The following is a 14,493-nucleotide window of genomic DNA, read 5'->3' on the forward strand; positions in this document are numbered from 1 at the left end:
GATCATGAGTACAATTCCTGACCATGGCCTTATCTGTGAGGAGTTTTTATGTTCTCCCCATGTTTGCGTGGGTTTCTTATGGGTTCTCCGGTTTCCTCCCACACTCCAAAAACATACTGGTAGGTTAATTGGCTGCTAACAAAATTGACCCTAGTCTGTCTGTCTGTGTTTGTCTGCCTGTCTCTGTGTGTGTGTGTGTGTGTGTGTGTGTTTGTATGTTAGGGAATTTAGACTGTAAGCTCCAATGGCGCAGGGACTGATGTGAGTGAGTTCTTTGTACAGCGCTGCGGAATTAGTGGCGCTATATAAATAAATGATGTTGAGGGTGAATAAGAATGGTACTTAAACATCCTCCAAGATCAACTTCTCATAACCATCCAAGAACAGTTTGGTGATTTACAATGCCTTTTCCAGCATGATGGATTACCTTGTCATAAGGTAAAAGTGATAACTAAGTGGCTCAGGGATCAAAACTTTGAAATTTTGGATCCATGACCAGGAAACTCCCCAGGCCTTAATCCCATTGAGAACTTGTGGTCAATCCTCAAGAGGCAGGTGCACAAAAAACCCCCCACAAATTCTGATAAACTCCAAGCATTGATTAGGCAAGAATGGGCGTCCATCAGTCAGTATGTGGGCCACAATTTGATTGACAGCATGCCAGGGCGAATTGCAGAGGTCTTCAAATAGAAGGGTCAACACTGCAAATATTAACTCTTTGCATAAACTTAATGTAATTGTCAATAAAAGCCTTTGACACTTATGAAATGCTTGTAATTTTACTTCAGTATACCATAGTAACATCTGATAAAAAGGTCTAAAAACACTGAAGCTGTAAACTTTGTGAAAACCAATACTTGTGTCATTCTCAAAACTTTTGGCCATGACTATACTACAATTTTATTCTAATGGTTTCATTGCTTGGCTAGATGGTATTATTAACCATCCGCTTTGCACACCAATGCACAATATTCACTTTGCTTGACATCACACATACGCACTCAATCAAATACATAATTTGTTAGTAAACTTTCCTATTGTTGGCAACTTTCTTTTTAGATATGTTTAAAAAATTACTATATAATAATACACCAGAAGCTCATACATATCTATATTTAAATTTGTGACAGTATAGAAACATAATATGTTTAAACAAAAAAAAAAAACACTGCATAGCAATTGCAATAGGACTATGTAAAACAATTGTATCTTTGTCTTTGTCCCTTCAGGTACACTCCAGCACCTCCTTTAGACTTTCAAAGCAGGAATTTGTATTAGCACAAGATGTAAAGTAAATAATTATATGCAGTCATAGCTTATATTACCCATCATCCACCCTTTGTTTGACAAGCCAAAATGCTTATGTCTGCGATTCCTATAGTAATGTGAAGTCCGCTCATGAGCCACCAGCTAATAAGTCTATTGAATCATATGAAATCAAATATTTTCCTATGCGATTTATGTGGTCCCAAGGAACAAGAGTGTTATTTGCAATAAAGATTACAGGGCAATGTATCACATATATACACCTATGCAGTTGGTACTGACAACAAGCTTCTATAAAAATGCTCTGGTTTCCAAAGCCAGAGGTGAACAATTGATACACTTTACAGGAATAAAAAGTAGTGACATCACACAGATACACAGATACAGAATTAAGGTCCACATCTATAGGTCGATGGGTCATGGCCTCCCAGGAACGCAACGCAGCCATTGGCTAATTTCTCTGGCCATTGTCTTTTGAGGTGGAGGTCATTTTTCCACGTGTGGCCAGGTGTGTATCCTCAGGTTCCTGCCTCTGGACCTGTATAAACTGTTTTTTTTTATGGCATGTATGGAGGTGCAATTGGTGTATGAAATCTAATATTAGTTATGCCTAGTGTTCACAATGTGCAAGCACTTCATAAATACAGCCAGAAACATTCTTATGCAATTGCAAACAGAATGAGACCAAACTCGATGTGATCAACATGTTGGAAACATTAAATATCTTCTTTACCATATTGTATTTTTAGATAAACTGAAAGAAATTGATTAATCTTGTTTTCATGTTGTTGTTTGCTTTGATAACTATTTGATTGCATTTTAATTGCATCACAAATAATGTTAGTGTACAGAAATTTTTGATAGTCACCTTCAACCAATTTTTAAACTACGACAGTTGTCTGCACTGTTCTGTACCATCTATTGTTCTCATTTAGGGCCTGATTCATTAAGGATCTTGGATGAAGAGCATCCTTGCTTCAGCCTCCTGGACAAAACCATGTTACAATGCAAGGGGTGCAAATGAGTGTTCTGTTTTTGCACATAAGTTAAATACTGACTGTTTTTTTTATGTAACACACAAATACTTGATAGCTTATTTGTACACTGAAATTTAAAGTTGATATGTGTGTGTTACATGAAAAAACAGTCAGTATTTAACTTATGTGCAAAACAGAACACTCATTTGCACCCCTTGCATTGTGACATGATTTTGTCCAGGAGACTGAAATAAGGATCCTCTTCATTTAAGATCCTTAATGAATCAGGCCCCTATTCCTCATTTCATTCCATATTAACTGAAGAAATGGGTTCCTTCCAGTTACGTCTAATTATTTATTTTGAACATGTTCTACAATTAAATGCATATCAGCCAAATGCAAACCACATGTATTGATCATCTAATATAAGCACCTTATTTTATGTCTGAAAATCGTAATATTTATTACTGTATACTGTAGTTTAAGAATTACTCTAAAGGAGTCTTTTATGGAGACCATAACTTGCACAAAGCAGTTATATATGGTCATGTCATGAGCTATCTTTGCATCCAATGACCATGATTAGAAAGACGAAATTCACATTAAATGTCTTGCAAAATTGAAAACATTACCACTAAGAACACACTTCTATCACTTCTGCTTTTTTGTTTTCTTCCAATATGCTGCTCCTGTCCCCCTCGTTCATTTTGCCAATAACGTCTGACATTAAGAAGAAATATCTTCACTTACAGTGATGTGTTATATATATATTATTTTGTTACTTTCTTTCTACATGCATATCCTAATCATATTGTGAATTACTTTTGGAATAGTCACAGTTGGATATTATATAGCAAAATACTTTTATGAAAAGTACTGCTTCCCACCAACCAGCCACCTCTGTGATCTATTCCGTTCTGCAAAATAAATATTGTTTATGCAGAATTTGCACATGATAAGGTGCATAATGGTTATTTTACTACAGGTTCATCCGTCATCCTGTGCAAAATTGCAAAATGTACTCGTTCAGCCCATCATGATGTGGAAATGTAGTTGCTCATTATCTTACCACACATCAGTCTGCAGTTTAATAGAACTATGTACATGGTCTGCAAATAGATATTTCGGATGACACAGTGGAACATGTGAGGCACTTGTGCTGTGTCTACAGTTCATAAATTGCTTATTCAATTTATTTATGCACCCTTGCATTGTTGAACATTATCTAAAACAATTGTCATAATGTAATGTTGTTTGTTTTACAGATTGGTACCTGGGACCCTGCTAGCGGCTTAAATATGACTGAAAATCAGAAAGAAAAACCTGCAAATGTAACAGATTCTCTATCTAATCGGTCTTTGATAGTTACCACAATACTGGTAAGATTTACTTATATTTTTGTAAAAGGTAACTAAAACTTTAAATACTTTTATAAAACGTTTTTCAACAGCCATGTTTACAACACCTAGGGGTATATTTTCTGAACTGCGGGTTTGAGAATTGGAGATGTCGCCTATAGCAACCAATCAAATTCTAGTTATCATTTATTTAGTACATTCTACAAAATGACAGCTAGAATCTGATTGGTTGTTATAGGCAACATCTCCACTTTTTTGAACTCACGTTTTAGTAAACTTAACCGTTAGGGTTACCATATTTTTGAATTTCAGAAACAGAACCATACTGTGCCACCCTCAGTGCAATGTACCTTTGCACATACCATGCTCTTAAGTCAAGTTTTTGGTACACATATTATTCTAAGTCGAGGGAAGTTCAGATTTTGCTCCTAACTCTATGGAGGAGTAATTAATAAACATATGATAATATGCTTATAGAAATGTATTGCTTATACAAACTTTTGTTAAATCAATCATTTACTTAATCGGATAATATGTGCATATTATTTTCTTTCCAAATTAGTGTCATTTATGTGTACTTAGGGTCCTCAAAATTTACCATGAAAACTGGAACATCCATGTGATATGACGTTTGCATAGTCCATAGCAAACATACCATGCTTCCTTTTTGATAACAAATGCAGTAAAAAGTATATATTCTCTATAACCACATAAATATACAATGGATACATTTATGACCTCACTCATTTAAGCATTAAGGGTCATAGATCTTTGGTATTAAATATGGGACAGTAATGGGACAACAAAGACACATGGATGTCCTAATTGTAGCATCTATGATCTTCCAACTAAGTGCACACACTATTCTTTTCCTACCATAATTATTATTCTCACAACACCAGTGTTCTATCCATCAAAAACGTGTCTCACCCATTATCAACCACCAATATAGTAAAGCATAGGTTGACAGTTACTAATGCCTGAGATGGGACAACACAGTATTAACCAGAAATGGGACAAAGCAGAAAAATAAATTCTTGCAGGACACAATCATCGGGTAAGCTTAAAAATAATTTTGTTTCATGTATTTGTATTCCTATGTGGGACTTCTGGATTGTCTTTAGTTTTTATTGTTTCTTCTCTCTGCTTTTCACAACCTCTATACCTTTGCACCAGAATGAGCATTAACATTTGTGCTATTGAAATTTTTACTTTGGTGTAAGCTTGTTATACCCAGCAGGCTCATAACTTGCAACCAAGAAGGCTTGTAACTTTTTATACAGTATATAAAACTGTCCTAAAGTTTACAGAAGAAAACTATGTATACTGTGAATATTTACGTTTAAGAGATCGCGGTTTGTAATATAAGAATGCTCAATTTTATTATCCTTTTATGTGATTACAGAGCAATACACAGGGCATAGATTAAATATAAAATATGCTTTTATGTCAAGGAAGGGTATTCTCTTATATAAACACAGATATAAGAAATACAGAGAATACTACCTGAAATTGCTGCCATAGCTACAGAAGGAGAAGAAAGAAAAAAAGACCATTTGGGAGATTTTTTTTCCAATTGTCAAATACAAATAGGTTAAATCAGATTTGATTATTACGGTTACTTTTTTCACTGGTGCTTCTAAGAAAAATGCATGAACCAATACAACAAACTCAGTTTACAATAACAGAACCCATAACCATTCAAATGGCACCGTGGGTGTCAAAATGTGTTGTTGAAGATGGGTAAGTCACGCTTAAATTACCAAGCCAACACAAATACATTTCATTCAACAGGAAGAACCTTATGTGATGTTTAAGAAATCTGATAAACCACTTTATGGAAAGGAGAGGTTTGAAGGATATTGTATTGACTTGCTCCAAAAATTATCTGAAATCCTTGGATTCAAATATGAAATTAGATTAGTGGAGGATGGCAAATATGGAGTCAAGGATGACGCTACACAGCAATGGAATGGGATGGTTCGTGAACTTATGGATCATGTAAGTACAATCTTTTTGTATTCACTTTTACTTTTGTTATTAATGTATGTCTGGCAGATTTTCATTGTTCAAATTTAAGTTAAACATTGTATTTTGCAGCTATGTTTTAAGTCATATATGGCCAAAAATAGTTTTGGTGTCACTTAAAAGTATTGTATAACTAGAATTTTTTATTATTGAGTTAATCAGATTAATTGTGTAGTGCAATTAATGGTCTTTGCACAAACATAACTTAAAAATATTGGTATGCTATTTGAAGGTGTGGAAAACATTTTTCCTAGTGAACAGATACATATTTTACTAGATATATAAAGATGACCTTCAATAGAGCAGTTTATTGATTATTTTCTTTAAAATGTTTGTTCTATTTCTTCACAATTTCTTTATTTGATTACATGTTTATGAATTATTGAAAGTTATAAGTTTTCAACTATTTTAAGAGATGGAATTAGATAAATTGCTCTGTCCAAATTAGCAGTGAAAATTGATTAAAGGTCTACAAAATATCACTATTGAGAAATGGTTGAAATTATTTTGTTCACACAGCAGAAGATCTATTGACATTGTGATGGCAGTTTACAAATATGTAAAAGGCTCACATAATGAGAATAGGCATAATTTACTGACTTGGGTCTAATAAAAGATAACAATCTTAAAGCCTGGCAGAGGAGATACATAATAAGTATCACAAAGGCATTTTTCTAATGAAGAGCAAGGAAAATGTGTAAGAGTATATATAAAAGGTGAGAAGTGACATCTTGTATGTTATTGAGCTAAATCACTTTCTTGCTTGAAGATATCTTACTTTAGAAGATTAAAAATGTATACTTTTCTTTCTTTACAATTAATTACTGATATAGCTGGTGCACAGTTTTCCGAGTAGAAATGATATTTTATTCAGGTTTGTCCCTATGTTACATTTTTACTACAAGAAAACTACACATAACAGTATTGGACAGAAAGACAACTTTACTTACACAACTTAATTAACGCTGAAGGCACATTTGTTAAATGGACACTAGTTACAAAAGGGTCTCATTCAGAACTCCGGATATGTCAATTTTCTTTTCTTTAATACAAGTTTCTGTACTGCACATGCATAACAAAAACATATCAATATCTAGAGTTTTGCATATCATAGACTTATGCCCTCTTACTTCTGGAGAGGCGGAATGGAATTAGGCTGGGGTGGGCAAGGGAAGTTGAGTACAGTAAGGACATGATCACATAATTGTGACACAATTAGATGTGGACATATTCTTACATAGGCCTTTTTGGAGGCATATATCTTGTGGGTACTGGACGGTTGGTGCAAATATCCATGATAATGATATTTACCATCAACAGCACTATCTAGCAACTGCTGATTGAATATTGACCTCTCCAGTCATTAGTGGTTAATTCATTATCTTCACAGCTACATTATATCAAGGCCGTCCATTCATTTTACTTATCTGTTATTTACATTTGGTCTACAGCAAAAAAAGATAACTTGGATTTTTAAAGAGTTAAACAACAGATGAGGGGGTGTTTGTATTTAATTGCATTTTATGTGGAAAATGCAACTTTTGCATTTTATAATAACAGTCAAGACACTATTCTCTGTTGAGTATATGACACTACATTACATTATTATATTGTGTGCAAATAGATTAATGTGACTGCAGCATTTACTGCTAACACTGTCAGACTGCATCTCTTCGAGAGAATTGCCTACACTCACCTCACACACTTTCTTACAGCAAACAACCTATTGGATCCTCTTCAGTCAGGCTTTCGCTCTCAACACTCCACAGAGACTGCACTGACTAAGGTTTTCAATGATTTGATCCCCGCAAAAAATAATAACCATTACTCTATTCTAATTCTCCTGGATCTCTCTGCTGCATTTGACACTGTTGACCACTCTCTCCTCATACAAACGCTGCAATCCCCAGGTCTTGAAAGCACTGTCCTATCCTGGTTCTCATCCTACCGATCTAATCGCTCTTTCAGTGTTAATTTCTCTGGATCCACCTCTGCTTCGCTTTCTTTATCAATTGGAGAACCACAAGGCTCAGTCCTAGGTCCTCTCTATTCTCTATCTACACCACTTCTCTTGGAAGACTTATAAGCTCCTTTGGATTTCAGTATCATCTTTATGCGGATGATACACAAATCTATCTATCCTCTCCTGATCTTTCACCATCTGTGTTGTCTCGCGTTAGTGACTGTCTTTCTGCCATTTCATCTTGGATGTCTTCTCGCCAACTCAAACTCAATCTTTCAAAAACTGAATTAATAATATTCTCACCCAAAAACAGAAGCTTCATGTCTGACATTTCTATTTCTATTGATAACATGACCATAAATCCCACCCCACAAGCTTGCTGCTTAGGTGTAATCCTTGACTCACAACTATCATTTATTCCCCACATCGACTCTTTATCTAAATCATGTTACGTAAATCTAAAGAACATTTACAGAATACGCACATATCTCAAACAAGACACCCCACAAAAATCTTAATTCATGCACTCATCATCTCCCGCATCGACTATTGCAATTCCCTCCTTACTGGTCTCCCCAAAGTCACACTTGAACTTCTACAATCTATTTTGCATGCAGTGGCTAGATTGATTTTCCTTGCAAACCGTTCTTCCTCTGCTGAGCCACTCTGTCAGTCTCTACATTGGTTGCCTGTATTTCAACAAATCCAATAGAAAATTCTTCTACTAACATTCAAGGCCGTCAACAAAATTGTACCAACATACATTTCCTCACTTGTCTCAAAATATCTACCAACTCGACACCTCCGTTCTGCACAAGATCTGCATCTCTCTTTCACTCTCATCACATCCTCCCATTCTTGGTTACAGGACTTTTTTCAGGCTGCACACGCTTTATGGAATTCCCTCCCTCACACAGTAAAACTTTCCTCTAGTCTTCAAACATTCAAGCTTTCTCTGAAAACCCACTTCTTCAGGCAAGCTTATGATATTCCTCAACCACTATCTTAATCTCCATAGGTTACCCTATTACCACCCTCTACACAGCTAACACAAGACAACAACCCTCTGACCAACATTGCTACACACACAGCCCACTCAATACTTTTACCTTTGCATTATAGCTGGTCCAGTGTGCAATATGATGTAGCACATGCCCTTGTGTTTCAAACTCCCATTGTCCCATAGATTGTAAGCTTGCGAGCAGGCTTCTCTTACCTCTCTGTCTGTATGTATTATCCAGTATTGTTTTATTAATGTTTGTTCTCAATTGTAAAGCGCTACGTTTACTAACTGCCTTATAAATCCCATATATTTATTAAAACTGGGTAATCCTAAGAATAAAATAATCAGTTACAAGTTTTTAAACTTCATACTACATTATTGAAAGCTTTGGACAAAAACAATTCTTTTGACATACATACCCTATGTACCAAATACAAAACCCATGACACATAAAACAAATGATTGATTGAGTTCAGGGATACCATGCATATGTCACTGGCAAAATAAGCAAAACATGAAAGGCACAGCAAGGCATTTGAGTCATAAATGGTCAGTTGCACAGAATAGTGTTGTTGGCAGCTAAATGTTATTGATGTGTTTGTTTTATGCGAAACGGTGTAATTTGAACTTGGGGTGGATATCATAGTTGAGAATATGCCGCTTGATGTTCAGGGTGTGTGTCATGGGTATGCCCATTTTGGACATTGTAACACTGAAACCTGGATTTTCAAAATGGGTTGATATTGGTGACAATTATCAGGGAGCAATGGGGGTCGCAGACATTGGAACTTCCACCAATTTGTTTAAAGGAGGGGCAATTAACTAAGTAGGGAGAGAGCTGACCTAAAATTGAGAGCTTCTCAATTATAATTTTGTAAAATGTTTTAAATTTCTAAGGTTTGCTTCATTTTTTGACACTTGTAACAAAAGTATTTCACGTCTGATGCACAGTCCTTATGTGTGAGTGAATGCAAGGCTCATGCACAGTACCCATGCATCTTGTTCTGATGTGAATGACAGGAAGCAAGGGGGTGGGGGGTATTTGTGAGTGACTGCATAGAGTGTCAAGGATCACTGATCACTGATGTGGCTCTGGGAATAAGAATAACACAAACATGCTCTCCCAGTCCACCATATTGAAAGAAGGGGATCACAACATGAAAAATGTAAAAAGCTACAGTAAAAATTTAAATACAAAATATAAATATAAGTTTTGGTGGGCTGGGTATAGGCTTCAATAATCACAGTCAAATTCACCTGCACAATGTAACTTCTGGCTTAGCTTCTCATGTTGTTGACATATTAATTGTAAAACCACCATTCAATGCATTTTCCCGTTCACTATTATTACATATTTACCATTTTCAAGACCCACAGTGCTGGTCCTTGACAATCAGCAATTTGGTTGAACATCTCACCTAGTGAATTTGATGGAACATCCCCTTCCATTTTGTGTATTATATCCACTGAACTGTATACCGTAGTTATAAAAAATATTTACATCTTTCACAATCTCCTCACTTTGTTTTCTTACATCATGGAACCAAAATGGATTTATTTGGAAATTGTTATCACTGATCTAATTATATTACTCTGTAATGTCAAATAATAAAAAGGTGTTTCATTAACTATTTACAAATAAAAGTATGCAATAAATGATTACATAAGAATCTTCCCCTTCTTATTTTCAAACATGGTCGAAACACCTTTAGCTTTAATTATAGAGGTTAGTTTCTCCTAGCTTTACACATTCAGGTTCTACAAGTTTGCTTGTTCCTCTTTGTAATATTGCTAGAGTCCCATTAGGTTGGATAATTTCTGTTTGTGCACAACATGTTTTGCAATCTTTTTGCAGATTCTTTATGGAATTGATGTCAGGCCTTTAACTCAGCCACTCCATGACACTGATTTTATTTGTATTTCAGCCCAAAATTGCTTTTTCTATATACAGTGGGTAATTGTCCTGCACAAATTTAAATCTTCTCCCATGTTCTAGAGCTCTTGCAGACTGCAATAAATTTTCCTCCAAGATTTTTCTATATCTTTCTCTATTCACTTAGCTCATCATTTTGACAAGTCCCTGATGTACATAAAAATCCAAATAGTATAAAGTTCCTGCCCCCTGGCCTTATGAAAGAGGTAGTGTTCATTAACTTCATCATAATAATTTATTTATTTATACTGCGCTACTAATTTTGGAACACTGTACAGCGATCTCACTCACATCAGTCCCTGCACCATTGGAGCTTACAGTCTAAATTCTCTAACATACACAAACACACACAGACTCGAGAATCAAACTAATGACCCCGGTGTTGTGAGACAGAAGTGCTAACCACTGAGCCAGCGTGCTACCCCAATGCAAGTTTAGCTCGAAACATAGGTTATTGTTGTACCATGGGCATTTTCCTTTATTTCTTCAATGGAAGACTGGAGCTCAGAATTCTATTAAACTCTTGTTAGCCTCCTTAAATAGCATCCTTCTTGTACAAAGGCTAGGTTTTGGATAAAAGCCTATTCTAGTTGAGTTAACAGCTTTGCCATATTCCCTTCACTTCTTTATAATAGACTTTACAGTGCTCCAAGGAACAGTAAAAGGTAGGGCCAATAATATCAACAATATGACTAAAGTATTTGAGATGACTCCCTGGGCTAACAGATGCCAGGCTTTTGCTGCACAAAAATAATTCCAAGCAAAAAGAGCATGTTGTCTCATGATTTCTGTTTTAGTAATTAGTTGTAGGAGTGTCAAAGTCAATCTAATGCATTAACTTTTTCCTTCTACGTGCAAATGAGTACTAACAATAATGTAATTTTTTTTTTGCTTACTTCCCACATTGCTTAGCAAATTTTGTTTTTCCTAGTTCAATCTAAATATCAAGCATTGAAAATAAATATAAATCCCTGAGAGAGTAATAGTAAATTAAACCTTGAACTGCACTCATATTTATAGTTTTGCATTTAATATGTGTTCATAGAACAAGTTTAATGTTGCTCTGCAGAATTTTAGAAAAATCTAGTTGATATTTTCACCCTTAACATTTTTTTTTTAAAACAGCCTTTATATATGAAAAGTTGGATTATGGCATAGTTCATTTTACATATCTGTTTTTCACAAGATATTAGGCTGTATTATAGTTACTCTGCCAAATTAAGCATTTAGTGACTTACCTGAGACATAAAATCCTTAGATACTAGCGTAGCAACATTGTGGTTGCAATTGAATCTGCTATTCCATTAACATATTTTGTATTAACTTGGCTATATTTGTTATAAATGTTTTCACTACCCGGTACCTACTGCAATATTCCAGATAGAGCAATCTTTTATATTGCTCAGATAAATTGGTGCATATATTGGAAGAATGATTTCCTTTATATTTTTAACATTCAAGCCAATAATTTAATTAAAAAGATTAAGTTTTGTTTAGATAACTGATTCATTCTCATACATAACCTGCGCACCAGCAACAAATGTTTATTTTATTCAAAATCTCACAAAACATTTTGGAGATGCACCAGAATTTATATTTTCTAATCTACGATATATGTAGTGCCACTTATATTTATAACCTTCCATCAGTTTCAAGGTTTTATATATTTTTAATCTTAACAGTGTACTTGTATAGATCACTTGTCATTATAAATACTTTTCTAGTGTAACATGTGTTTTGTTACTTGTTTTTTATTAAAAATTTTAAATAAATCCAGTTTAAAATTTCTTTTGTCTTAAGTAAAATTCGGACCTTAATTAATATAACCATGAGGGTTCTGTGCCCAGAGACCCAGTAGTTTGAATGATAAATACTCAACACATGTGCCTGCAACTGATGTTTTTCCAAGCTTAACAGCCTGGAGAAGTTTGAAAGTTTTCATTTGCTTTTATAGCTTTAAACTTCAAGCTTTTCCAGGTTCTTATGCTTGGGACCCATGCAGTTTTATGGAGTATGGAGGTTTCAATGGGGGTCAGCAGCATTAGGGAGTATTTGGTTAAAGAAGACATCATTGGAGTGAATGTGATTAACATGTTATCAACTCAACTCATGTTACACCCTCTTTAGCCCTGCACTGGTGACTAAAAATATTGGCCTGACAAGTGGAATAAACTCTCTTTTCTATGTAATCTGTCTCATGCCTCTCCTGCATCTGGTGTAACACAGTCCCATCTCACAATATTATGAGATGCTTTGCAATAACCACAGACAGAACAGTAACGTTAGGAGAAACCCTCACTTAGGATACCTTTCCATGGTTCCTATTGACTAAAGGATTGTGGTTCTAATGGCTGTAATAGCATAGGGCCTGATTCATCAAGGTACGCAAACGCATACGCATCTGTGTTTCATACTTTGAGTGACGCAAACCGTTATTTTTGTGTTGGAGTTTGAGATTGAGTTGACTTTGAGTGCCGTATCTGCTCTGTTTGCGCTGCATATGTGGTGTTTTACGTAGCTGAAGACCCGTTTAGTAGATGCGTATGCGTTTGCGTACCTTGATGAATCAGACCCATAGTGTCTGTTTGCATTGTGTCATTGATTTGCAATTGCTGGAATCTGTGCTTGATGCATAGAAAGGAAATAAACAACAAGACATGCTTGTTGTGGTTGGGTACAGGTTGATATATGGGGTGGCACAGGCTGGCATATTGTGTTTAAGGGTGGCATAAGTTGAAATTCTGTGTTTAGAGAGGCCCAGGCTGCTATATTTTCATGTGAGCTGAAATATATAGTTCCTACTGGTGTGTAGAAAGTGTTGATCAGTTTTGCTGTATATTATTTCATATTTTTGGAAATTGCTGCCCTTTGTTAAGTAATTATGCTGTATAATAAGAGCCATTTAGAATGTTTCTTTTTTTTGTCAAACATTTTATTTCCTTAAAGAATTGCTGGCACATTACTTTTTTCCCTGGCTTCTGACTTTTGGATATTTGTCCAGTCCTGTTCCTTAGTGAAAATCTATTAATAAAACTCCATCTTTAAAAACAATTCATATAACTACATTACTTCACAACAAGCCCTTCAGGAAGCAATACCCTGGATCATTTTAAAACTTTCTGCACTATAATAAGGTAACAGTGAGGGCTATGGAGGTACCACAGTCATCTGACTTCAAAGGGAGAGACTCCTATTAGGTGTTGGCATGTCCATAGCACAATCTCTCCTTTAAGATGGTAATATCTATAGCTCTTCTTTGCTTTTGTTTAGTTTTTTTGAATGATAGTTACACAAAATTATAATAATACTATGTAAATAATATCCAAGTGGATTGGACAAACTTTTTTTTGAGTTTGGACATGATAGCAATCTTTCATATAATACACAATGAAACAGGCTGCTTAGTGTGTAGTTATGTATTTTAGCTGCTTTTGGGGGAAAATATCACAAGCAGCATATAAATATCTAAAATAATCATTATTGCCATTTTGTCAGGCAAGGTGAGAAAGCAATCTGCCTTCAAGTTGGAGCAGGTTGAATACAAAAATGAAGTGTAGTTTATAAAGGGTCATCAAATCATTCTGATATGCTGAACCAGGTAGTTATTCCTAGGGTTCTATTCAATTACTTCAGTTTGTTCCATTGTTGCAAAACTTAACTGTCAAAGATTTAGTATTGATATTTGTCTTTTGATTATTCTTTCATTTGGGCATCAACAATGCATCTTGTATTTGTTATAGTAACATTTCCAATTCACTTGACTTGATTATATGAATACACGCATTTAAGATGCATATTAAGATCTGCTCTACACCATGTTAGAACATACCTACAGTAGTTATCTGGACATTGTGTTGTATCTTCATTCAACAATTTATCCACAGACTATTAATGTATTTTACTTATATATGCAGATTAATTACATCCACCTTTTACGGAGTAGATTGTCATTTTAAATCTTTATT

General features: G+C 35.0%; 1 protein-coding gene across 3 annotated transcripts in view; it reads left to right on the forward strand.

Annotated features, from left to right (window-relative positions):
• Positions 1-14,493, forward strand: part of GRIK2 (glutamate ionotropic receptor kainate type subunit 2) — a 519,986-nt gene that overhangs the window by 357,082 nt on the left and 148,411 nt on the right. For all 3 annotated transcript variants that reach the window (XM_075202839.1, XM_075202838.1, XM_075202840.1), the window contains 2 exons: positions 3,509-3,622; positions 5,396-5,602. In XM_075202839.1, coding sequence (XP_075058940.1) covers positions 3,509-3,622; positions 5,396-5,602 — 321 coding nt within the window. The remainder of the gene's footprint in view (positions 1-3,508; positions 3,623-5,395; positions 5,603-14,493) is intronic.

This window comes from Mixophyes fleayi, chromosome 3 (assembly GCF_038048845.1).
Source record: "Mixophyes fleayi isolate aMixFle1 chromosome 3, aMixFle1.hap1, whole genome shotgun sequence".
Classification (NCBI taxonomy): domain Eukaryota; kingdom Metazoa; phylum Chordata; class Amphibia; order Anura; family Limnodynastidae; genus Mixophyes; species Mixophyes fleayi.